A 22585-nucleotide genomic window follows, 5' to 3' on the forward strand; every position below is an offset into this window, starting at 1 on the left:
TCTCTGCTTCCAGTCAGCCCAGAATAAATCCATCTACCCGTGCCCCTCAGCTCAGAGCTGACTGCTGGGCTCTCACATAGGCAACCAGGTCCAGCTGTACTCCTGAAGAGCCTATGATAGCATTGGCACAAAAGGTTCCTTTCCCACAGCAAAGGAAGAAAAAAGCCTACCTCTCTCTGGAGCAGGGCTGGGACCAGGGAGCACTGGGGACAGCCTGGTTAGGAAGAACAGCCCCTATAGCTAATCCCTAAAATCCCAATGGGGACAGATCACATCTCTTAAGGTCACCTTCCCCCCAGCAAGCAGAGTGGATGGGATCCAGGTAAGTGAAATAATTTATATATAATTATAAGACATTTTCATACAAAACCCCAGACTCAGCCCCCGACTTGTGAGGGCAAAGTAGGGCAGGCTGAAAAATTACAAAGCACGCACTGGAGAAGGGTGGTGAAACCCATCTCCCCTGTCCCGCTGTACACGAGCTGCCTAGCAGAGCCAGGCCACCACCCTCAGCACTGACCCTAGCGATCAGGGCGCTGCACGCAGAAAACTTTGGCTTGGTGGTCGCCGGAGGTCGTCACCACAATGGAGGCATCCCTGGAGGGGGGAGAGAGGGCTCAGCAGTGGGGCTGGGGGCTTTGGACAGAGACCCTTCAATCTTACCATCCACGCTTCCAGATGATGCACCCCAAGGCTCAGGGGTTCCCTCACCCCAGCAGCCTCAGGGAAGGACTGGGCTGGGAGGGGTCCCTACTCACTTGTTAACAGTGAAGTCGAGGATTTCAGCAGAGTGCCCTCGGTACTCGCTGATCATCTTCCCTGAGCGGGCATCCCAGAGCCGCACAGCCCCATCCAGGCTGCAGGTGTACACCACAGCAGAGTTCTCCTCCCACAGCAACTGCACAATTCCTGACTGGAGTACAGGGGGGGAAGCAGAGTGAGTACAAGAAATAACAGTAAGTCGCAGCACATCATGAGCCTCCACTCTCCCCTTTCCCCCCCAGTGCTCTCCACCATTCCCATAGCAAAGGGACAGCCCTCGTGACTAAGATGTGGCAAATCCTCTGTGTGGGACCAGAGCTACCACTGGGGAAGCCCACAGCAAAGAGAAGCACGAATTGGGAACTAATCCCAGGAAAGCCCCCCAAGCCCTAAGAGAGGCAATGCTGCGCTTCCAGAGGTGTCAGCTGGACCCAGAGATGCCCTCAGGCTTAAAGAATAGGTGCAGGGCACTACCTCGTGTTGGCATTTATGCCTCAAGCTCTGTGTGGAGAGATCGTAGATAGCCAGTGTACCATCCAAGTAGCCCACTGCAGCCAGCGGCATCCTGCAGAGAGAGGAACAAGTTTTATGAGGACCTGGAGCAAGGAGGGAATTAAGTGTGTGAAGGATCAGGATTGAAGAAGCACTGAAATGAAGAGGGACAACCCAATGGTCAGAGCTGGAACCGCAGAATACCCCATAAGGAAAATACCAAGACATCAGGAGCCAGCAAGCAGCACAAAGTTCCCAAGGGAGAAAACATACTGGGAAGAAAGGTCCCCCATAGCTGTGTCTGCAGAACACCCTGTCCCAATGCCCCACTCACACGTTACAGAAGCCCAGCGATTCCACTGAATTGGACTCTGCCTCCTCGCCTTCACTTGCAGTGGCCTTGGGAGCCACGCTCTCCATCTTGAACACGCACACCACCTGGGGGAGGAACGCCATGAGTGCTTACGCCCCAATCCTCTCAGTTGCAGAGAAATGGTGGTAGTGGTGGCCAAGCACGCCTCCTGCTGGCCCCGGGTGGCCATCACAGGCTGCTTTTGGCTGGCAAAGCCCAGCACCGTCCCGCCCTGTATAGGTCATTCATGTCCACTACTGCGCCCCACAGGTGGGCACGGACTCACCTTGCCCGTGGCAGAATTGACCAGCTTGGCATGGCAGTCCACTGAGCCTGTCAGGATCAAACTGCCATCCTGGTTACTGGCCACACATGTCAAGGGGTCCTGGTGGCCATCCTGGCCTGTGGAGATAAGTAGGAAGCATGAGCTACACCCATCTTTAGCAAACTCCACACACCTCGAAGCCCAGCACATCTTCCTCTGCAGTCTCTGCATTGCACCCATCCCATGATGGCAGCCCCATGGCAAGGGACAGCTGCCATGAGGACAGCCCACCCAGCACCAGACAGCCTTCAGTGTCTCTGTGTGTGCTGCCTCTTCACAAAGACAGAGCTCAAAGTTCACTGCATGGGGGATGCACCCCAGGTAAAAAACCCCTTTCCCACCTTTCAGGACGTGCAGTGAGGTTCCCTGCTTCAGATCCCAGATGCGCATGGTCCCATCCTCGTATCCCACTACAGCTCGTTTCCCTGGGTAAGACAGAAATAGCAGATAGAGGCAGAGCTTCCCACACCCTCTGCCTCTTTCCTAGCACAGGAGAACCCTGTGTCTCACCGTCAGGCAAGATCTTGCCACACGTGGCAGGGCATGCAGGGCCCTGGAAGGTTTTGCAGTCTCCACTGGGGATCTTCCACATCCAGGAATTGCCATCAGCCGTGCCTGCCAGAAGGACATGGGCCTGAGGGTGCCACTCCATCCACTGTGCAAAGAAGAGGACAGGCACTGTCACAGGGTTGTGTCCTCTCAGAAGGGAGAAGAACCAGAGCTGGGTCCCACTACCAGCCCCCACGTTTCCGCCAGGAGCAGGGCTTCAGCCACTCACCTCCAGGTCCCCCACTTCAAAGGACCACACTTCTTCCTTGGTGTCCACCCGCCACACTTTGATAAGGCCAGACATGTCACCCGTGGCCACAAACACAGAGTCATGACTGAAGCCAGCACAGGTGACTGAGTCCTTGTGTCCTAGAGATGGCAAGGAGCAGAGACCATTCTGTTAACAAATGCCTACGGAAAACAATCAAGAGCCCAGCTCCACAGGAGCATCAGCTGGGGAGGAGCAAATGCAGACAGGAAGGGCTGCAGGACCCATTTGAGCAGGGATACCTGGCCCGAGTCTCTCACCTGTGCACTCGAACAGGAGCTCTCCATCACTCAGGTGCCACACGAAAGCTTTATCATCTTCCCCACCCGTCACCGCCAGTGTGTTGGTCTTTGGGTCGAGGCTCACACAGAACACTGAGGCTGCAGAGCGGGGAGATGCTCACTCCTCAGTGAATGTTGCCCAGACGCAAACCCCCACAGCACAACAGCTATCAGAGACCCCTAGAACCCACTTGGTAGAACCAGGAGAAGGACACAGCACAGCTTCCCCCCAGGGAAACCCCATGGCTTACCTGAGTGCATCGAGAACGTGACCTCACTGTCATCCTGTGCTTCCATGCCGTCTTCCAACCCCTCATCGTCCTCTGTCTCCCAGGCCTCACCGTCGGGCTCTTCTGCTCCCTCGTCCTCGAAGTCCACGTCCTCCATCTCTGCGGCCAGGGCATCTGCAGGGAGCGAATGTCAACCCCCGCCCACCTCAGCCCCCGCGGGCCCAGGGGCGGCCCAGCGCGAAGGGGTCCCAGCCCCGCGGGCGGAGGAGGCCCCAGCGGGGAGGGCTGAGGGTCCCTGGGTACCGGGGAGGCCCTGGGGTGGGGACGCGACGCGAGGCCTGCCCGCAGGAACCGGGCCTTGGGGCGGGGCGGCCCGGTGCCCCGGGAGGAGGCGGGACCCGTCTCACCCGGCCCGGGCGGGCCCAGCTCCACCACCTCGATGATCTCCTCGTCGCCATGGAAGTCCAATGCGCCAGGCCCTTCCGCGGGCTCCATGCCGACCTGCCCGCGCACCCCACCCCGCCGCCACAGCTACTACTTCCGCCGTTCAGCCCCGCCTCGGCCAATACCCGCCCACCGCTCTCCGCTTCTAGCCAATCCGAGCTCGCGTCCTCACCTTCGCCCCCGCCCCTTCCTCTAGCACGACAAGAGGTTTTCCGGCCCCGCGCGGCGCACTCTGGGAAATGCAGTTTTTTATTCCTCCCCTGCAGCGCCATCCGCCGGCCGCTCCAGCACGGCGGACCGCACCTCCCGGCATGCAGCGGGGCCGCGGGAGTCCGGCACGGTCCAGCATGGCGGCGGCCCTCGGCGGACTGCGCGGTAAAGACGAGCAGCGGGCGGGCGGCGGGCTGGGTGTACCACGCCGCGACTCTCCGCGGCTTACAGCGTCCAGGGCAGCCCCCGGTGCCGCAGGGTCTCAGCCACACCCGGCGCACGAGAGTAGCAGCAGAACCCACGCCCTTCCCTTCGCTAAGCCACGCCCCCTTCTGCTTGCCCCGCCCATCTTTTGGTCACGCCCGCCCAGCCGGGGCAGGGGTGCGGGTCGGGCAGGGGTCGGGGCAGCAAGGGCGACGTGTTTCCTCCCCGTGCCACACCTTCCTGAGCCCTCTCTCCTTACAGGGCTCCTGGCAGTGGCCGGGCGGGGGGCTCAGGGACGACAGAGCTGCCACCGGCCTGCGGGGCCACCCGCGCCACCGAGGTCACCAGAGCCAGCGGGGCAGCTCCCCGAGGGGGTGGAGTACATCCCCACGCGGAAGAAGGGCAAGAACCCCATGAAGCCGGTGGGGGTGGCCTGGTGAGTGCGGAGGCACGTGGTTGGGTGTGGGAGGCTCAGCACCAGGGGGCACGTGGTGACACGGCTCTGTCCCCTACTTGTCCCCAGGGCCATCGGTTTGCCCTGCGGCATCATCCTCTTCCTCCTGGTGAAGAGAGAGGTGGACAAGAACCGCCTGGAGCAGCTCCATATCCGCCGCAAGATGCTAGGAGCCAATGTGGGCGACTACGAGACGGAGCGGTACCGCCGGGGTGCATAGCTGGGACCCAGCCAGCACCACAGGACTGACCCAGGGACACCTCCACCCACACCCAGTACAGGGCCCCACCTGAATCAAACTGGGGCCATCTGGAAAATTAAAGTGTTTTATTGAGCATGTGTAACAATTGAGCGTGGCCCAAGGCCAGGCCTGCAGAGAGACCAATGGGGCCTGAGGCCTACCAGGCCTAGCTGTGCCCAGGGCAAAGGCCAACGCTGCATTTAAGGCACTAAATGGAGCCCGGGCCCCAGGCAGAGCCCAGCACTGTCCCATTGGCTGCTGGCAATCCCCCTGGGCCAGAGAGCCTCAGGGCCCAAGTGTGGGACACAGGGAACCCTTCTCCTCCAGCAGGCCACAATCAAGGGGTGCTGAAGCACTGAGGACACCAGGCAGAACTGTACACAGGTACCAGCTTCAAAGCCTATTTACAAGCGAGCAGAGCACCCCCCCATGCTGGGAGCACCTCTGGCCGTCCCACCCATGGGGACAGCCCCAGTGTCATCCCTGGTCCTGGTGCCTTGGAGCTCTGGGGCAGTGAGTGGCCTCATGGGGACAACTGGATGGCAGAGGGGCTGCAGCCGTGGTAGCCAGCAGTATCCCAACTGGGGATACCAGGAGCCTGGCTGGTGACTGGGGGGCTGGGAGAGGAGTAGCTTGGCCAATGGAGGAAAGAGAAAGAAGCATTTTGAGGAGGGGGTAAGGGGTCCCAAGCAGGGGCTCAATCTCGGCCCACAATCTGCAGGAGGAAAGTGAAGATGTAGACAATGTCAGTGTAGATGGTGAGGGCTCCATAGATGTACTCCTCAGGGCTCAGCGTGTTCTTCCTGTTGCCCAGCACCAGCTGCGTGTCATAGGCCAGGAACTGGGGGCAGAGACATGGGGGGGTCAGGTGGAGGAGCCCTGCATCCCCCCAGGGGCTCCCCAGCATGGGGCAAGGAAGGGGAGCACCAACTCACCAGGGTGAAAGCAATAGCCCCAATGGCTGCATACAGCATGTGGAGCCAGGGCACCTGCATGGGGAGGGAACATGGGGACATGAGCCATTCCACCCTCTGTCTTCAGAGGAAGGCAGCCCCCAGCAGCCCCCTACTCACATATTTGAAGGAGAGAACGATGACTGTGACGATCCCTGTCACCATGACCACGATGCCCAACACACAGAAGAGCCCCGGACATGACGTAAAGTCAACCTGGGGGAGGGGGGTAGGAAGTGTCACAGGAGGGCACTCCCATGTCCCCATCCCCACCCCAGGGCACACCCCCTCCTCACCTTGGTCTGGAAGCAGAAAATGGTGACAATGATGGCCACAATGGCGGTGATGAGCATGGCGATGAGGACAGCATTAGTCCGGTACGTGCTGAGGGCAGAGTAGACAGCAATGTCACCACAGGCATGGCAAGGGACCCTCCCCTCCAACCCTCCCAGAGCCCTACTGGGTACCTGGCAATGGTCCCTGTCATGAAGCCCATGGCCAAGGTCTGCAGGACAGAAGGCCTGAGTCAGTGATGGCAAAGCAGGGGCAGATTGATTGCCAGCCCCACAAGCCTCTTCAGCAGGGACTGTCCCTTCTGTGGGACATGTCTGTGCTGTCACCCCCCAGCCCCGAACCCATGGCCCCCTACTCACAAAGATGCTCAGCAGAATGATGTTCCAAGGGAAGCGTCTCCTGGGGATGAGAGAGTTGAAGAGCAGTGAGATGGTATTAGTGTCCATGTCCTCATGTTGCCAAGCCCTGTCTCACCTTCCACAGGGACTACCCCAGGTGGGGTTCCCTGGATTACGGTTCCCTGGCACCGTACCTGTGCAGTGTCCCCATCCCTCAAAGCCCAGGGGACCCCCAGATAGCCGTGTCCCCTCCATTGTCCCTAGCACTCACCGGGGGCCCTGGCAGCAGACCAGCACCAGGTAGGTCACCAGGAAGACAGCACTGCAGAGAGACAGAAAGCTCAGCCCAAGGGACCCGGTTGTATTGGGAGGACTGACATTCACCCAGAGGGTGACAGGGACCCCCCGTACTCACTATGAGGAGTAGTAGATGGCAGCATTCCTCTGGACAAAGGAGCGGACAGGTGAGCTGTGGGGTGGCAGGGATAGGCATGAGGTTGGCACGCGCTCCCCCAGTGTTCCCCCACGCCCAGCACCAAAATGCTCCCCCCTGACCCTGGGGTGAGCCCCCCCCATCACCGCCTCACTCACACAAAGGTGAACATCGCGATGATCCCCACCGTCACCAGCAGCTGCACGGAGATGATGGCATAGACCTGTGGGAGGTGGCAGCAGGCAGTCAGCATTCAGCCCGCTGCCACCAACCCGTGCCCCCAACCCCCCAAGGGATGCCCCAGACTCACCTTGCGGATAAAGGTGTGCCGTACTTTTCTGTCATCCCAGTCAGCCGACTGGATGGGGGAACTGCCTCCCATACCCTCACCTCCATAGTTATCACCTGCCAGGGAAGGTCACCACAGCTCATCCCATGTGACAGCACACCAGAGGACACCCTCCCCAGAACAGAGTGGGAGCCCCCAGAACCCATGCTCCCACCCCAAAACATAGCTCCCCAGCTTACCAAAGCGCATGGGCATGGTGGGCATAGCCATCCCTGGCTGTGGGTACCCTCCTGGTGTCCCATACCCTCCTGGTGCTGCATAGCCCGCAGGTGCAGGGTACCCCCCTGGCTGTGGGTACCCTCCAGCATAGTGGGAGGGCTGGGGGTAGGCACTGGGGGGGTAGAGGGGGTTCTTGTCGTCGTACGGGGGGGGTGCGCTGGGCTGCGCCATGCCAGCTGCGAGCTGTCCTGCTGGGCACCTGGAAGGGAGAACAGAGGATGTCACCTGGCCCGTATTCCCTGATGATGAGGAACACTTGGGACGCAGGGGACAGTCATCATGATGTGCCCTGCATCGAGTGCAGGAGAAACACCGCTCTTTAATAGTGACCTCTCTTTAATGAGGTCTGGGAAGCACGGTGACCAGGTCACTTAAAGCCCAGGGCCACCTACATTCCCATGTTCTGAGTCCCTGGTGTGATGTCAGGCAGTGGCTGCGGGCAGGGCACAGCCACGCGGTGACTCAAGGTACGCTGGGGACCTGACCTTTGCAGCTGGCCCTGCCATCACTGGGGTCAGCAACCCGGGTGTCCCCCCAGTCACCATGCAATGGGCAGAAATTCTGTTTTGCTCCCCACAAACACTGGTGAGGCTCAGAGTTGGGCACGGGGCTGTGGATCAGCACATGCCACCGCAGTGCTGGGACCAGGGACGGTGCCAACCCCCATCAGGTACGACTGCAGAGGTGGGGAGACTGGGACCCTGCACTGAGCTCCCCTTGCAGATCCCCCAGCAGCCGCCAAGCAGCTGTGCTGGGAGCAGGGCCAGCGCTGGGCTGACTCCCCCAGAGCAGGAGGCAGAGAAGGAGGAGAAAGGCAGGAACACCGAGGCCAGGAAAACAATGGCGCTGCCAGGAGCTGTTGCCAGGCCACTGCCCCACACCCGTGGCGCTGGCAGGGAACCCCCCCGCCCTCATCCCCTGCCCCCCCACAGCACCAGCAGTGATGTGAGCAGGACTTAGCCCCAAGGGAACTGGGTGGGACTGGGAGCTTCCTGCAGCATTGTGCCAGTGCTGTGCCGGGTGGGATGGGATGGGGGGGCACACAGGGGGAATGCTCAATGTCCGTTCGTCCATCCATCCCAGCGGGGGTGGTTGCCTGCCCCACAGCCATGCCGTCATGTTTCCCATCATGGTGATGGTAGTGCCGAAAATAACCCATCCACGTGGTCTCCAAAGTTTCGCTTTCAACACTCCTCAGTTTCTCCTAAACCACTCAGTGCCTGCTGGCAGCCCTTGGTCACCCACCCCGCACCCAGCAGCCCCCACTACTTCAGTGTGGCCATGAGACCGAGCCCGAGTGAATGCCTCCAACCGGAGCAATGCCCAGGCACAGCCTCAGCAGAGACAAGAAACCAGCCCAACGGGTCCCAGCCACACCCAGCAGCACTCAACCCCACCATCCCCCCTCCCCCAGAAGCCTGCCCCATGGGATGTACGCACCTCACGGGGTCACTTCCCCGTGGCACTTATGGCAGAATCCATCTCTGGGCACAGAACCCCAACGCATGATCCATTTCCTCTTTCAGAACAGGGCATCGAAACCTGTGGTCACCAGCCAGGCCACCCCAGCTAGCTCAGTGACCCTGTGGCCACCACCCGGTCCCCACAGCTCTGCCTGGTACCGTGACTCAGCACTGATAAGTGGCAGGCAGCCAGGGGGGGACCTCAACACAATGGAGACGGGGTGCTCCACACAGCACCTAGCAGGGCAGGATACCAGCACTCCCCACTTTCTCTGGGGCTTTCCCAGAGTGGATCAGCCGTGGAAGGGCTCTGCCTTCCTAGAAGAACTTGGAAAATTACAGCAGTTTGGCACAGCCTGGCACGGCACAGTACAGCACGGCACAGCTCGGTACAGCACAGCACAGCATGGATGCCCCTATGCCTCCAGGCTTGCTGCCCAGCTCAGCTCACCCATGGCACGAGTTTGCAGGGTCTCAGCCCCGCAGCCCTATCCGTCCCATCCCAGGGGTGCCAAGTGTGTATGCCAGCTGTCACCTCCTGTCCCCAATCCGCTGCGACCCAGGTGTCCCTATGCAGAGAGCCAGCTTCATGCCCTACAGTGCCTACCCCATACCACCCCATATCCTTGTCCAGCACCAGGCTTTTCGTGGGACACCCCTCCCAATAGCAGGGTATCACAGCACAGTCCCCCAGGGAACCCCCTCCCACTGCTGTCCCTGTGCCAAGCAGACTGGGACTTTGCCCCCGTTCAGCTGAAGCCACAGGTTGCCTCGCAACGCACTGGCAGGCCCTTCCCACCCAGTGATGGGGACACCATGGCTGGGGTGGGACACAGGCACAGAACCCCTGAGCAGAGCACTGGGGACAAGGATGGGGGAACACAGGGATGCTCCCCCCAGCCCAACCCCCCACCCCATCCAAGCAGATTCCCAGCCATTCCGGGAAGCTCAGAGGAAGGCGGTGGATAAGGGCCAAGGGCCACACGTCGCAGCAATCAATCCCACGGAACCACGGCGTGTCACCGCGGCTCGGGGACAGCACCTCCAGTCCCTAGACGGGTCCTCTCCAGTCCGTGGGACACCCACCCACCTCCTAGGACACCGGGAAAGGCAGAGGGGGCATAGAGGTAGTGCTGGGGGGTTCCAAGGGCGAGAGGGGGGCAGGCGGGGTGACGTCGGGGATTTGGAAGGCAAAGAGGGAGGGGAGGAAATAAGCAGAGAAGGGGGGGAGGAGAGGAGGGTCTGGAAAAGATCCGGGGGGATGGTAAGGTGGGTTAACAGAGTGGGCTTGGGCTGGGGGGCATCGGCGGGGTGGGCAGACAGATAGGGGACCGGAAGTGGTTTGGGAGAGCTGGGAGACCCCGCCCGAGCTGGGGGACTCTCGAGGGGACCCGGGGGACTCCGTCTCTGCCCCTCCCGCTCCCCACGACCCCACTCACGCCACTACCTCGCGCAGGGACAGAGCTGGGGGTGTCGGGCCTCCCCTACCTGCTGCGCGCTGCTCCGCGGGGCTGCAACTCGGCCGGGGCGGGACGGGACAGGCCGGGACGGGGCGGCCGGGGCGGGTCCGGAGGGACGGACGGCAGCTGCTCCGCCTCGGGGCCGCCCCTCGGCGCCGCGCCCTCGTGCGGCGGCTCCTCCACACAGCAGTCGGTGCGGGTCCAGAGCGGTAGGGTGACGGTGCCGGACCGAGCGTCCCGCAGCCCCCACGGGGCAGTGGCTGCAGCGCGGGGACGCCCCACCGTGCCGCAGTCCGGCCGGGCTCCGCGGGGCAGCGCGGTCCCCCCACGGGGGACCCCCACCGCGGCGCTGACGTCATTCGCAGGGGTCCCCCTTCCCCGTGACTGACGTCTAACAGGGGGAAACCCTCCGGCAGGGGGCGCGTGGGGTGGCGGGAACTGTGAGGGGGCGTGGCCGGAACTGTGAGGGGGCGTGGCCCGAAGTCACGCCGCTCCCCTATTGGCTGTCGAGGGGGGGCGGGGCCCCGCGGGGGCGGGCGAGGGGCATGGCGGGGCCGCGCTGTCGGGCGGCGGTGGCGGCTGAGGCCGCTGCGTGCGGGCTGGTGGTCGCCGCCTGGCTGGGCCGCTGTCCGGCTGTGCGCCGCATCGCCCGCCGCGCCTCCGCCGCGCTCATGGCACTCGCCGGGCCGCTGCTTTTCCGCCTGGGGTGAGTGCCGGCGGGCCGTGGGGGTGGCCTCGCACAGAAGGGTCGGCTCTCCCGGCCGTCCGAGTGGGGATCCGCGGGGCTCCCCCAACGGAAGGCTGCGGGCGGGAGCGCCGGAATCGCCGCCGTCGGGGGGAGCGCAAAGGTTGAAGGTGCGGGGCCGCCCCCGCTGCTCCCCTTTGTTCTGCCCTCGCTCCACCGAGCAGTGCCGGCCCGCGGGTGTCGGTCTCCACCCACCACCGTTTTTCCAGGCGCATCCCCCACCGTGCCCTTACGAGGATGAGCAGGTGCACGGTGTAGTGCCCTGGACGATGCCCTGCGGATGAGAATGGGGTAAAGATGTAGGTTCGAGCATCTCACGTCCTTCGTGGCATCTGTCCCCAGCCCTGAAATCCTCTTGTATAAATAGAAAGCTACCCCAGAGCCTGTTGGTCTTACGTGGCATGTGAACGGGAGTGCTTCTCACTTCCCTTTTCTGCAGCCCCTTCTGTTTTGCCCTCCTCGTTACCCAACAGTGCTGTGTGTTCCTCCCGATTCCAGAACCCAGTGTCCATTGCAGCTCTCAGCGTGGGATCGACCTCAGATCAGGGCTGTGCTCACAGCTGGGGATAGATGGTGGGACCAGGACTTTTGCAGAGGGTATACAGGGCTGTGAGGAAGAGATGTGTTTTAAATCCCCCCATGGGGGCTCCCTGTGCCCCCCACAGGTACAGCCTGTACGCCCGCACACGCCTCGGCTTCCTCTTCTACAAGCGGCAGGTGAAGAAGGCCCGCGAGCGCTTCCCCCACGGCCATTCGGTGTCCCAACCACTTGGCTTCCATGGTGAGTTCTGAGCTTCATCCCCATTTTGGGCAGGGGGCTTCAGCCTTGCTCCCATTGTACCCTGATGTCTGTCTGTCTGTCTGTGTGTCCTTTTCAGGGGTGAAAATCGTGCCCATCCCCGTGCTCTCCAATAACTACAGCTACCTGGTCATCGACACAGACTCTGGCCGTGCAGCCGTGGTCGACCCCTCTGACCCACTGGCTGTGCAGGTGGGATTTCCTCCCCCCCACTTCCAGTGCTGTACTGTGGTGTCCTGGGAGTGGGGAGCATATCTGCCCCTAATCTGTAACCTACAGTGCACAGGGCGGGGTGTCAGGGAGCAGGGAGCAGTGTTCCCCCCATACACGTGCTCCCAAATTTCTGTCCTGCCAGGCTGCCATTGAAGAGGAGGGGGTGGTGCTGGAGGCTATACTCTGTACACACAAACACTGGTAAGGGAGTACTGGGGGGTTTGAGAGTGATTAGAGGTGCTGGGGACGCTTGCTGGGGTGGGGATCCCAGAGCAAAGCCTGCTTCTGTGGGAGTGGGGCAGCTGGGGTTGGCAGGCTATGAGCCCCCTCAGCTCCAAGTGTTGCTGAGATGGTGTGCCCCCATACCTAACCTGTACTGGGGATGCACTGACCTGCTCACCTGCAGGGACCACAGCGGAGGGAACGCAGTGCTGCTCCAGCAGCACAGCTCCTGCAAGGTGTATGGCAGTGCTGTCGATGCCATCCCCGAGCTCACCCAGTAAGTGCCGCAGTCATCCTTCCATCTATTTGGGTCTCCCTCCCCCCCGTGCCAGCACCTTGGCATGCTATGAACCCTGTGGGGGCTGTTTTGGGAGTGCTGGGTATTTTGGGTATTTGTGACCGCGCTCCCCCCCTCCCTGCTGGCACAGCCCCATTGGGGACAGGGAGAAGCTGAGCGTGGGCTGCCTGACTTTTGAGGCACTGGCCACACCAGGCCACACCGTGGGGCACATGGCCTTTGTGCTGGATGCAGGGCCCTTCGGGGGCCCCCCCTGCCTGTTCTCCGGGGACCTGCTCTTCCTGGCTGGCTGCGGTGAGTGCAGTGATTTCATGTTGTCTAAATGTTGGGCATTGAAGTCCTGAAGGGCTGCAGGAGGGGACCCCCCAATTGAACCTCCCTCCCCCGGTGATGGTGGCTGTGTGTTTGGCCGCAGGAAGACTGTTTGAGGGCTCCCCCGAAACCATGCTGGCCTCCCTAGATGCAGCCATGGGCTTGGGAGAGGACACGCTGCTGTGGCCGGGTGAGCATCCCCTACCCTAAAGCCCCCAGATTGCCCCTTTCCATCGCTCTGGGGTGATGCTGAGGTGCTGCCCCCAGGCCACGAGTATGCACTGGAGTGCCTGAGCTTCGCCCGCCTGCTGGAGCTGGACAACCCCGCGCTGGAGCAGAAGCTGCTCTGGGCCACTCAGCAGCGGCAGGAGAAGAAGAGCACGGTGAGGACCCCCCCCCCTCCCACGGCCCTATTTGTGACTGTAGGGAGGATGATGTGGCTGAGCGCTGTCCTCCACCCCGCAGTGCCCCTCGACGTTGGGCGAGGAGCGGACCTACAACCCCTTCCTGCGCACGCACCGCCGGGAGCTGCACGAGGCGCTGGGGCTGCAGCGGGGCAGCGGGGAGCACCATGATGCCTTCCGAGCCCGCGTCCTGCGGGAGGTGCGCAGGAGGAAGGATCTCTACAAGGCCACCTAGTGACCCTCCCCACCTCGTGACCCCCCTCTGGACATGGGGGGTCTTCTGGACTATGTGATTTTCTGCTGTGAATTCCCCTCCTCCTTAGTCCTGCTGGGAGATACAGGGAAAGGATGGACCCCCCCCCCCCCATACACACACCCCATGTGTGCACCTCATAGGTGGTCCCTTTCCCTGACCCCCTTTTCCACACGATCCCTTCTCTGGGGGTCTGTGACCCCCCTGCCCCATTTCTGGGGCTGTAGAAACAGCACTAAGGGCTCTCCTTATTTCCCTCCCCCTTGTTTTATGGGAGACCCCAATTTACCCCCAGTGCTCAGGGAATTCCCCTTCCCCCTCATTACTGTGTCTCCCTTTGGGGGTGGAGGGGCAGGGAGGAAGCCTGGGTGCCCACCATTGCCCTGGGGCTCCCCCCGTGTCCTTATCCACCCCCCATACACTGGGATGGGGGGCACAGTGCTGGGGGTGTGCAGGTAGTACTTCTGTACTGAGGACTGGAAACCCCTGTACACTCCCCCAAATAAAAGTCTAAATCGAATCTTTTCCCACTCAACCACTTTTTTCTGTGTCCGGGGGAGTACCCCTTTGCCCCCACCTCCCAAAAAAGCTATTCATTGCTGTGAGGTTGTGGCCACTTTAAGAGGTGGGGTTGGGCCGTTCCTATGCCAACGGCTGCCAGCGTTGTAAGGGGAGGGGATGGAAGCTCGGGTAGACGGGTGCAGGTCTGAGGCTTAGGGGAGGAGGAGGGCAACCCGAGTGTTGGTGGGAAGGGGGAGTTTGGGGGGAGAAGACCCCGGACTTATATGGGGCAGGGGGTGAGGATTTGGGGAGGGGGCTGCTGCAATTTGAGAGGTGTCTGGGGGAACCGCAGCACTTGGGGGGGGGGGGGGGGGGGAAGGAAAGGGGTGAAGGCTGTGTTCTTCCATGGGGTTCCGGGGGGGGTGCACTGGGGGTGCTGCTCCGCAGCGCTGCCTGCTGCTCCTCTCCAGGGTGGAGACTGGGGGGGGGGGAAGGCTCTCAGGAGGACCCCCTCAGCACTGCTGTCTCCCATCAGAAGACTCCATCCCCATGCAGGCAGCTGCTAAGTTCCTGAACCGCATCGGTGGGTGCCAGCCCCTCTCCCTGGGATGCAGTGACCTCAAGGGGAGTAGCACCTTGGAGGCCGCTCAGTGACCATCCCTGCGCAGGGCCAGAGGAGCTGGAGCGCTGCCTGTTCGCTGAGACGCTGGCACTGGTGGAAGCGGGGGGACAGCCGCAGGGACATCTCTGGGTGACAGCCCGACATGCACCCTATGAGCAGGAGGGCCAGCGGGTGAGGAGCTGCCTCCTGCTCCAGGCCGGCTCCCAGGGGCTGCTGGATGGCGTGCCATATTCCTGCAGGCTCACAGGTGAGCTGGGAGCACTGGAGTGGGATGTCACCATCCCACTGGGTGGGATGGTATCTTGGGGGCAGTGGTGTCCCTGTCCCAGGGTGCACAGAGCTCTGCTCCCACAGGCTATGTGTCTATGCAGCTGGAGACGCTGGAGCAGGAGCAGCATGAGCGCTTGGAGGTAAGCAGGCAGCCGTGGTGGTGGCATGTCCCCTTAGTCTCTCTGTTCTGAAGCAGTGCCCCTGCCTATGCACCTGAGCCATCCCTCCAGGCTAGTCCCCTGCCCTGGGTGGCAGTGGGGATGGGGATTTTCCCACAGTGAACCTGTTTATGGCACCCTGGTGTCCCTCTCCCCCTGCACCAACTGAGAGGGATGTTGGGTGGCTCTGTTCCCCCCACAGTTTGGAGCACACCCCATGGAGAGGAAGATCCACATGGTACAGCACCCGCATGGAATGACCGTCACTGTCACCACCCGGGAGGGAGAGGTGATATCCCCCACCTCCTCCCACCCTTCCCTCCTACCTGGAGAGCAATTGGGATGGATTCTCCAGGGTGTGCCTTGGGCTGTCCCTGCAGGCAGACCCACAGCACCAGGTGTTCTCCTACAGCTGGGGCTCGCTGGAGGGGCTGCTGGGGGAGGCTGCCAGTCTGCTGCTGCTGCGGGTGCTGGCGTGCCGCCGTGCCGTGCCCCCCAGCATCACCTTCCCGGCCATCGACAAGGAGGGCCACCTCTGCACCACCACCTATGTGAGACCCTGGGGGGCACGGGTGGCTGACACGAGGATGACAGGTGGGCACAGAGTGATTTTGTGTCCCTACAGCGCTCCCTGGGCATGCGGCAGCAGCCGGTGGGCTCAGCACAGGCGGAAGTGTTGGTGGTGGAGAGAGCCCTGCATGCTGCCCAGGGCATTCCGATGGTGTGGCACTACAGCCTCCTCCCCAGCGGGTACGGTGCCGGCCTGGGGTGAGGCAGATTTGGGTGTTGGCATCAGGATGGAGGAGCTCAGCGTTGATGCCCTTCTGCAGGCATTTGGCTCGGCGGGTGCAGGTGGGGTGCCCGGTGGTTGCTGTGCTGCAGGATGCACCTGCTCTCAGCGGCATGGGTGCAGAGTCCCAGCCTCTCTTCCCAAAGCAGCTGCTGGACTGGGAGGAGGATGCCCAGCTGTGCTCCTGGTTCTTGGACAGGAAGGTGAGGGGGGGGGGCTTGGGGATGAGAGACATGAGATTATGCTGCTCTTCAGCAGGATTCCCCCTGGGAAGAGGCATAGCACCTCCAAACCCTCTGCAAAGGCAGGGAAGGACCCAGGCTCCCCACCAGCTTGGCACGGGGACAACCCTGTCCTCAACCCTACAGGAGGAGCTGCGAGCATCCCATAGCACCTACATTCAGCAGCATCCTGAGCTCTTTGCACTGCTGGCTGACTTCCTGCAGGCCCTGCTGCTCCGCCAGCCCCCTGACCCCATCCTCTTTGCTGCAGAATTCTTTGCTCCCTTTGCCCGCCACCAGCCCCCTGGGCCCAGCTTTGCCTCCTCCGTATCCCCCAGCCCTTTCTGCAGCATCCCCTATCCCAGTTCCCTGGCTCAGGGGGATTAAAGGTATCAGCAGTGCTCCTGCAGTTCTCTCGTGTGATTTGGGGAAACTGAGGCATGGGGAGGGCTGGGAGGCTGAGCTGTCTACGAGCCCCTCATGACTGTTTAGGGCTTATTTCCCACCTTCCCCCCCCCCCAAAAAAAAAAAAAAAAAAAAAGTCTTCCCTTGGGATATGGAGTGCCTAGGGCTTACCATGTGGCAGAGCCCTGTGCCCTGCCACCACTCCATGTGTCCCCTAGGGGTGTCACCCCAGGGTCCCTCCACAGCCCCGGGGACTTTGTGAGGTGCAGCCTGATTCACACCAACACTGAGCTCCCCAGACTTCTGGGTGAGAGTGTCTTCCACCCCAGCACCCAGCACTCTCTGGACCACCTTCTCCAAGCCTGGGGTGCATTTTGCCCTGCTCACGTGCCTGTGAAATGCATGCTGCTTCCTTCTCACTCCCACTCCTTTGGCCTTTCTCCCACTTCGACAGGGTCAGCAACTCCTCCATTGTGGGAAACTGCCCGTGTTCCCTGCTCTAAGCAGCAGGACCCTGACACGTGCTGTGGGGGTGACACATGGGCACAATGCCCACCCTTGGATACATGTTTCCAGATGAAAGGGAGGTTGCTTTGCGCCATGCTCAGGTGGGGAACTGAGACCCAGCCCCTTGGGAGGCCTTTTCCCAGCCTAGGTTTGTGGCAAGCAGGGAAGGAGCACTTCCTCCTTCTCCTCCTCCTCCTCCGCTTTCCCGGAGGAGGGGGGGCTGGGAGCTATAAGAGCTGTGCACTGGGTGCAGCACCCGGAGGTAGGGGTTCCCCAGCACCATGTCTGGATCCAGCCCTGCTACGGCATCACTAGAGCCAGGTGAGTCCCATCTTGGCTGGGTACATCATACCCTCTGCACCCACTCATTGTGGCACTGGGGCTGGTGACGGGTGGCCTGGGGAGAGGGCTTTGACAGACACTTGTGCTGGAGGTGGCATCTGGCTGCTTCGGGCCACCACTGCTGGCCCCAGTGGCTGCAAGCCCCCTGGAGCTGTGGGGCCATTCCCTGGGAGGATGTCTCTGGGATAAAGCTGGGACCTGGCGTTGTTCTTATATGCAGTGAGCTGCTACATGCCCTCCTGCTTTTCCTCCCCTCGTCCTCTTCCTTCTCTCCCAGGCATCACTGGGTCCCTGAACCGAGGCCAAACGGACCCCAGCAACATCCCTGTCCCCCCGCATCACCCTGTTCCCCGTGCTCAGACCTACCTGGATGAGCTCATCAGCATCCCCAGAGGCAGCGCGGTAGGTGCAGCTGGGGATACTGAGTCGAGTACTACAAGGGACACGTCTAGGATATGCCCTGGGAACCTTGATGTCCACGGCCCCAGCTCCAGCAGAGTAATTGCAGCCCACACTTGAAGCTTTCCCAAAGGGAAAACCAAGGCACAGGGCAGGGATGCCCCGCTCTGAGGGCCACCCCATCTCCTGTCCCAGGGGGTGGCCGAGTCCCATGGCCCTCCCCAGCAGCCTGGGGCCCCTCCAGCCCCAGCTGTTGCCTGAGAGAGGAAGGGAGAAGGGGAAGGAATGGAGTTGTGAAAGCAGCTCACTGGAGTGTGATTGCACAAGATGCTGTTAACGGCACAAGGAGGGTGGCAGCTCCATCTGCGCTGCAACAAATTTCAATCCAATCCCATGCCCAAACATCACTGGGGTCTCGCTGTCCACCCCAGTGGAGAAGGGCAAGGCAAGGGAGTTGGAGGAGAGAGAAATGCCTTCCATGCACAACATGTGCCCATGTGGCAGTGCAGGGCTCCACAGAAATAGGCGACCAGTAGCCCAACTGAGAGCCACCAGTTCTGAATGGGAACAACCAGACCCCACAGGACTTGCCCCATCCCACTGTGACCTGCCACCCCATTGCAGCCCGGCTTCAGCTTCAGGAAGCTGTGGGCTTTCACTGGCCCTGGCTTCCTGATGAGCATCGCCTACCTGGACCCAGGCAACGTGGAGTCAGACCTGCAGTGCGGGGCCGTGGCCGGCTTTAAGGTGAGCCCCAGGCTGCTGGTGACCCCACTGGGTGCGGGGTGCTGCCCACCACCAACCCGTGCTGCCCTTCTCCTGCCCCCCCAGCTGCTGTGGGTGCTGCTGTGGGCCACAGTGCTGGGACTGCTGTGCCAGAGGTTGGCCATCCGCCTGGGCGTGGTGACGGGGAAGGACCTGGCAGAGATCTGCTACCTCTATTACCCCACGGTGAGCACCCAGGGGGATCACAGCGTGGGTGAGGAGCCCTTTTTCTCCCACCGCTCCCCCAGCCCCAGTGACCCCCTCTGGCCCCACGCACCCCACTGCCTGGCACGGAGACAGCTATACTCACTCCAATCCCACGTGAGGACGCCTGAGTCCCAGCATCAGAAGCGGCTGCAAGTTGCGTCCTGCCCGTCTGATCTGCACTCTCCCTCTCACTGCACTCTGCAGCCCCCTCATGCACCCTCTACCCATCACCCCTATCCCAAGCATCCCAGGGCCGGGTCCCCGCAGGGCTCAAGCATGTCGCCATGCATCCCCATCCCCTCCAGGTGCCCCGTGTGCTGCTGTGGCTCATGATGGAGATCGCCATCATCGGCTCAGACATGCAGGAGGTGATTGGGACGGCCATTGCCTTCAGCCTGCTCTCAGCCGGACGGTAACTACCTGCAGGGTGCTGCCAGGTCCCATCTGCACCCCAGTGAGGGACGCAGCCCACCCCAATGCTCCACCAACCTGGCTGACATCCCTGCTCTCCTGTCCCATAGCATCCCGCTCTGGGGTGGGGTTCTCATTACCATCACAGACACCCTCTTCTTCCTCTTCCTTGACAAGTATGGTGAGTGCAGGGGCACTGGGATGGGGGCCACTCATCCAGACCCTGAGATGTCACTGCAGAGGTGCAGGCACCAGTGTGTCATTCCTCATCTCTTCCTTCTGCAGGGCTCCGTAAGCTGGAGGCTTTCTTTGGCCTCCTCATCACCATCATGGCTCTGACCTTTGGCTATGAGGTAAAGGCCCCCCAGCCTGTAATGATTCAAATGAGCTGCTGGGGCGGGGCAGCTCACAGAGCCCCTTCCCAGTACGTGGTGGTGAGGCCAGCGCAGACAGAGGTGCTGAAGGGAATTTTCCTGCCCTACTGCCCGGGCTGTGGGCGAGAGGAGCTGCTCCAGGCTGTGGGCATCGTTGGTGCCATCATCATGCCCCATAACATCTTCCTGCACTCCTCCTTGGTGAAGGTGAGAAGGGACCAGGGGACAAGTTCCCCACTGCAGAGATGTGGTAGAATGGGGTGAATGGCTTCCCCATGGGGGGCTGTAATGGATCCCCATGGAGCACATTACCTGCCGTGCCCAGACCCGGGCGATTGACCGCTCCAAGAAGGAGGAGGTAAAGGAGGCCAACATGTACTTCCTGACTGAGTCCTGCCTCGCTCTCTTCGTCTCCTTCCTCATCAACCTCTTCGTCATGGCTGTCTTTGGAGAGGCTTTCTACCACCAGCGCAATGAGGATGTGGTGAGTCTCTCCAGGGAGGTGGCAGCTGCACCAGGGGTGGAGAGGGGCAGGTGAGCTCCTTGGCCATGGATGGATGGATGGATGGGTGGAGGGCTGGACTGGGTGGAGAGTTGGATTCATAGCCATGCCACGCTCATGCTCACCATGTTTTGCAGCATAACAAGTGCGTCAACAGCAGTGTCAGTCACTATGCCAGCATCTTCCCCATCAACAATGAGACGGTCTCTGTGGATATCTATCAGGGAGTGAGTGGCACTGGGCTGCATTCCATGGCCAGCTAGCCTTGGTGGCTGTTTTGGGGGCACCATGCTGCCTCCAGTCTCCCAAATCCAACCCCTCACTATGCCAAGGGGGAATACTTTGGGATCCCCATCAGAGTGTTGCCACGCAGGGTGTCATCCTGGGCTGCTATTTTGGGGCTGCAGCGCTCTACATCTGGGCCGTGGGGATCCTGGCAGCAGGGCAGAGCTCCACCATGACAGGCACCTACGCAGGACAATTTGTCATGGAGGTGAGAGGGGAACACAGGGAGAGGTAACTCAAGGGTGGGCTCTGGGCAGGGGTCCAACGGGCAGCCCGACCCCAACAGGGGCATTTGTCAGGGAGATTTCTTCTGGGCAGACTTGGACTCCCTGAGAGCCGGGATGGGGTCAGCGCCCACCCATTGCTGCCACTCGGCAATCACCTCCCCGTGAGCCCCTCATGTGAGGCCCTCCTTCCCTAACGAGCTGTTCGCTTAACGAGCAGGGGCTGACATCTAGCGGGGCCCTGCAGCCCTGCAGGAACTGAGCACTACGGAGTTGGGGAGGGGGGGGGGGGGGCGGGGGGAACACGTCTGTACAGAATTTTGGGAGCACGCCAAGGGCTGATGGCACATCTTTCCCCTCACCCCCAGGGCTTCCTGCAGATGCGCTGGTCCCGCTTCACCCGGGTACTGTTCACTCGCTCCCTGGCTATCCTGCCCACCCTCTTCGTGGCTGCCTTTAGGGACATAAGCCAGCTGACGGGCATGAATGACCTGCTTAACGTGCTGCAGAGCATCCTGGTGAGGGGTGGGCACAGCCGGGCCCCCGTCCCCACTGTGCCCCCCTCACCCTGACCCAATTCCAGCTGCCCTTCGCCGTGCTGCCTGTCCTCACCTTCACCAGCCTGCGCCCGCTCATGCATGACTTCGCCAATGGTCTGTGAGTGCTGGGGTGCGTGGGGGGGGGGGGGGGAGGGGAGGGGAGGGGGAACACCTCCTTGTCCTCAGCAACCCCGGTGGCCCCAGAGCGGGGTGAAGTGTGGCTATGGGCCGCACAACCCCTCTATTAGGGCTCTTGCCGCCCTGCTTACCAGGATGGGTAGCGCAGAGCTCTGGTGCCCATACCCATCTGCTACTTGCAGCCTGGGGAAGGTGCTGATGTCCCTCATTACGGGGTTGGTCTGTGCCATCAATGTGTACTTCGTGGTGGATTTCCTGCCCACGCTGCGGGGCCTGGGCTACCTCATTCCCCTGGGGCTGCTGCTGGTGGCTTACGTGGCCTTTGTCGCCTACCTGGTAAGGGCAAAGGGTGGCTGGGGGTGCGTGGGGATGTTGACTCAACTACAGCCGCGGTGCCTCCAACGAGTGCCCTCTTCGCCTTCAGCTCTGGACGTGCAGCATCGCGCACGGAGCGCGGTTCCTGTCCAGGGGACGCTACAACCGGTTCAGCTTCGATCTCACCATGGACGGGCCGGGGGCGGCAGGGCCGCAGTGACGGGCTCCGTCCCGCACAGCAGCGCCCTGCTGCCACACCAAGCCCCGGGGGGCGATGCTTTCTAGGGAAACGCCCCCAGCACGGCAGGGGTTAACAGACCTCGGAGGGTTCTGCAAAAGCCTCTCCTTGGGTGGTGCTGGGGGGCAGGGGGACGAGCGGGATGGGCCCTCCCCTGCTCATTAGCGCCGGGAAGCGGAGGCTCCTCTAATTACCGCCGGGACCGCTAATTACCGCCGCGCACCGCAGGGACAGCCCGGGGGGAGCCCGCTCCGCCCGTTTCGCTGCCTGCAGACCCAGCCCTGGTGCGTGTCCCGTCCCTCCCCCCCCCCCCCCCCCCCCCCCCGTCCCAAACGTGGCGACGCCCGTTGGCTGTCCCCGCACGGGCCCGGGGCTGTTCTCCAAAGGGGCTCCGGCGCGGGATGGGGGGGTCGGGGCCGATAAATTGACGTTTGTAACGCACCCTCCGCCTCTCTGTGTTGGGGCGGGGGGGTCCCGCAGCGCTGCGCCCCCCGCCGCGGCCCGCACTTGCGAGACGCTCCCTGGCTGTTTCAAGGCCCCCCCCCCCCCTCCGACGGGCTGCCCCCCCCCCCCCCGCCCTCCACCCCAAAGTCCCCCCTTCCCAAATGACACTAACTGAGGGGCGGGAGCTATTTGGGGGTCCAGCCGCCTGCCTCCCCCCACTCCCCCCCCGACCCACCCGCCAAAGCTCCCTCGGGTAAAGTTCCCCCCCCCCCCACCCCGGGCACCGCGCTTGTTTATGTGAAGAATTTCCCCTTCCTTAAAAGGGCGATGGCAGAGCGGGTGGGGCGGTGCCTCCCCCCCC

General features: G+C 62.0%; 5 protein-coding genes across 5 annotated transcripts; 3 read left to right on the top strand and 2 right to left on the bottom strand.

Annotated features, from left to right (window-relative positions):
• Positions 1-420: 420 nt before the first annotated feature.
• Positions 421-3754, bottom strand: AAMP (angio associated migratory cell protein; the record flags this gene model as incomplete). The annotated part of the gene is made up of 11 exons (XM_079539021.1): positions 421-597; positions 759-913; positions 1237-1327; positions 1589-1692; positions 1893-2008; positions 2273-2356; positions 2442-2586; positions 2710-2849; positions 3009-3128; positions 3281-3433; positions 3667-3754. 11 exons carry the CDS (start codon positions 3752-3754, stop codon positions 522-524), a joined length of 1272 nt encoding a protein of 423 aa, XP_079395147.1. The 3' UTR covers positions 421-521.
• A 1755-nt stretch (positions 3755-5509) lies between these two features.
• On the bottom strand, positions 5510-7569 carry TMBIM1 (transmembrane BAX inhibitor motif containing 1; the record flags this gene model as incomplete). Its single annotated transcript, XM_079539353.1, has 11 exons — positions 5510-5653; positions 5748-5801; positions 5886-5981; positions 6062-6149; positions 6233-6270; positions 6419-6458; positions 6669-6719; positions 6813-6866; positions 6989-7053; positions 7141-7235; positions 7359-7569. 11 exons carry the CDS (start codon positions 7567-7569, stop codon positions 5510-5512), a joined length of 936 nt encoding a protein of 311 aa, XP_079395479.1.
• A 3297-nt stretch (positions 7570-10866) lies between these two features.
• On the top strand, positions 10867-13549 carry PNKD (PNKD metallo-beta-lactamase domain containing; the record flags this gene model as incomplete). Its single annotated transcript, XM_079539297.1, has 9 exons — positions 10867-11027; positions 11732-11847; positions 11945-12057; positions 12221-12279; positions 12485-12577; positions 12729-12892; positions 13014-13100; positions 13178-13293; positions 13376-13549. 9 exons carry the CDS (start codon positions 10867-10869, stop codon positions 13547-13549), a joined length of 1083 nt encoding a protein of 360 aa, XP_079395423.1.
• Positions 13550-14617: 1068 nt separating this feature from the next.
• Positions 14618-16516, top strand: CATIP (ciliogenesis associated TTC17 interacting protein; the record flags this gene model as incomplete). Its single annotated transcript, XM_079539226.1, has 8 exons — positions 14618-14651; positions 14737-14937; positions 15045-15100; positions 15321-15407; positions 15499-15669; positions 15744-15868; positions 15949-16111; positions 16277-16516. 8 exons carry the CDS (start codon positions 14618-14620, stop codon positions 16514-16516), a joined length of 1077 nt encoding a protein of 358 aa, XP_079395352.1.
• An 806-nt stretch (positions 16517-17322) lies between these two features.
• Positions 17323-21762, top strand: SLC11A1 (solute carrier family 11 member 1; the record flags this gene model as incomplete). The annotated part of the gene is made up of 15 exons (XM_079539227.1): positions 17323-17362; positions 17661-17785; positions 18407-18529; positions 18614-18733; positions 19060-19166; positions 19276-19346; positions 19451-19518; positions 19591-19746; positions 19865-20023; positions 20179-20268; positions 20415-20534; positions 20919-21068; positions 21134-21207; positions 21410-21563; positions 21652-21762. 15 exons carry the CDS (start codon positions 17323-17325, stop codon positions 21760-21762), a joined length of 1668 nt encoding a protein of 555 aa, XP_079395353.1.
• Between the last annotated feature and the right edge of the window lie 823 nt (positions 21763-22585).

Source organism: Tetrao urogallus (assembly GCF_951394365.1).
Source record: "Tetrao urogallus genome assembly, chromosome: 8".
Taxonomy (NCBI): Eukaryota; Metazoa; Chordata; class Aves; order Galliformes; family Phasianidae; genus Tetrao; species Tetrao urogallus.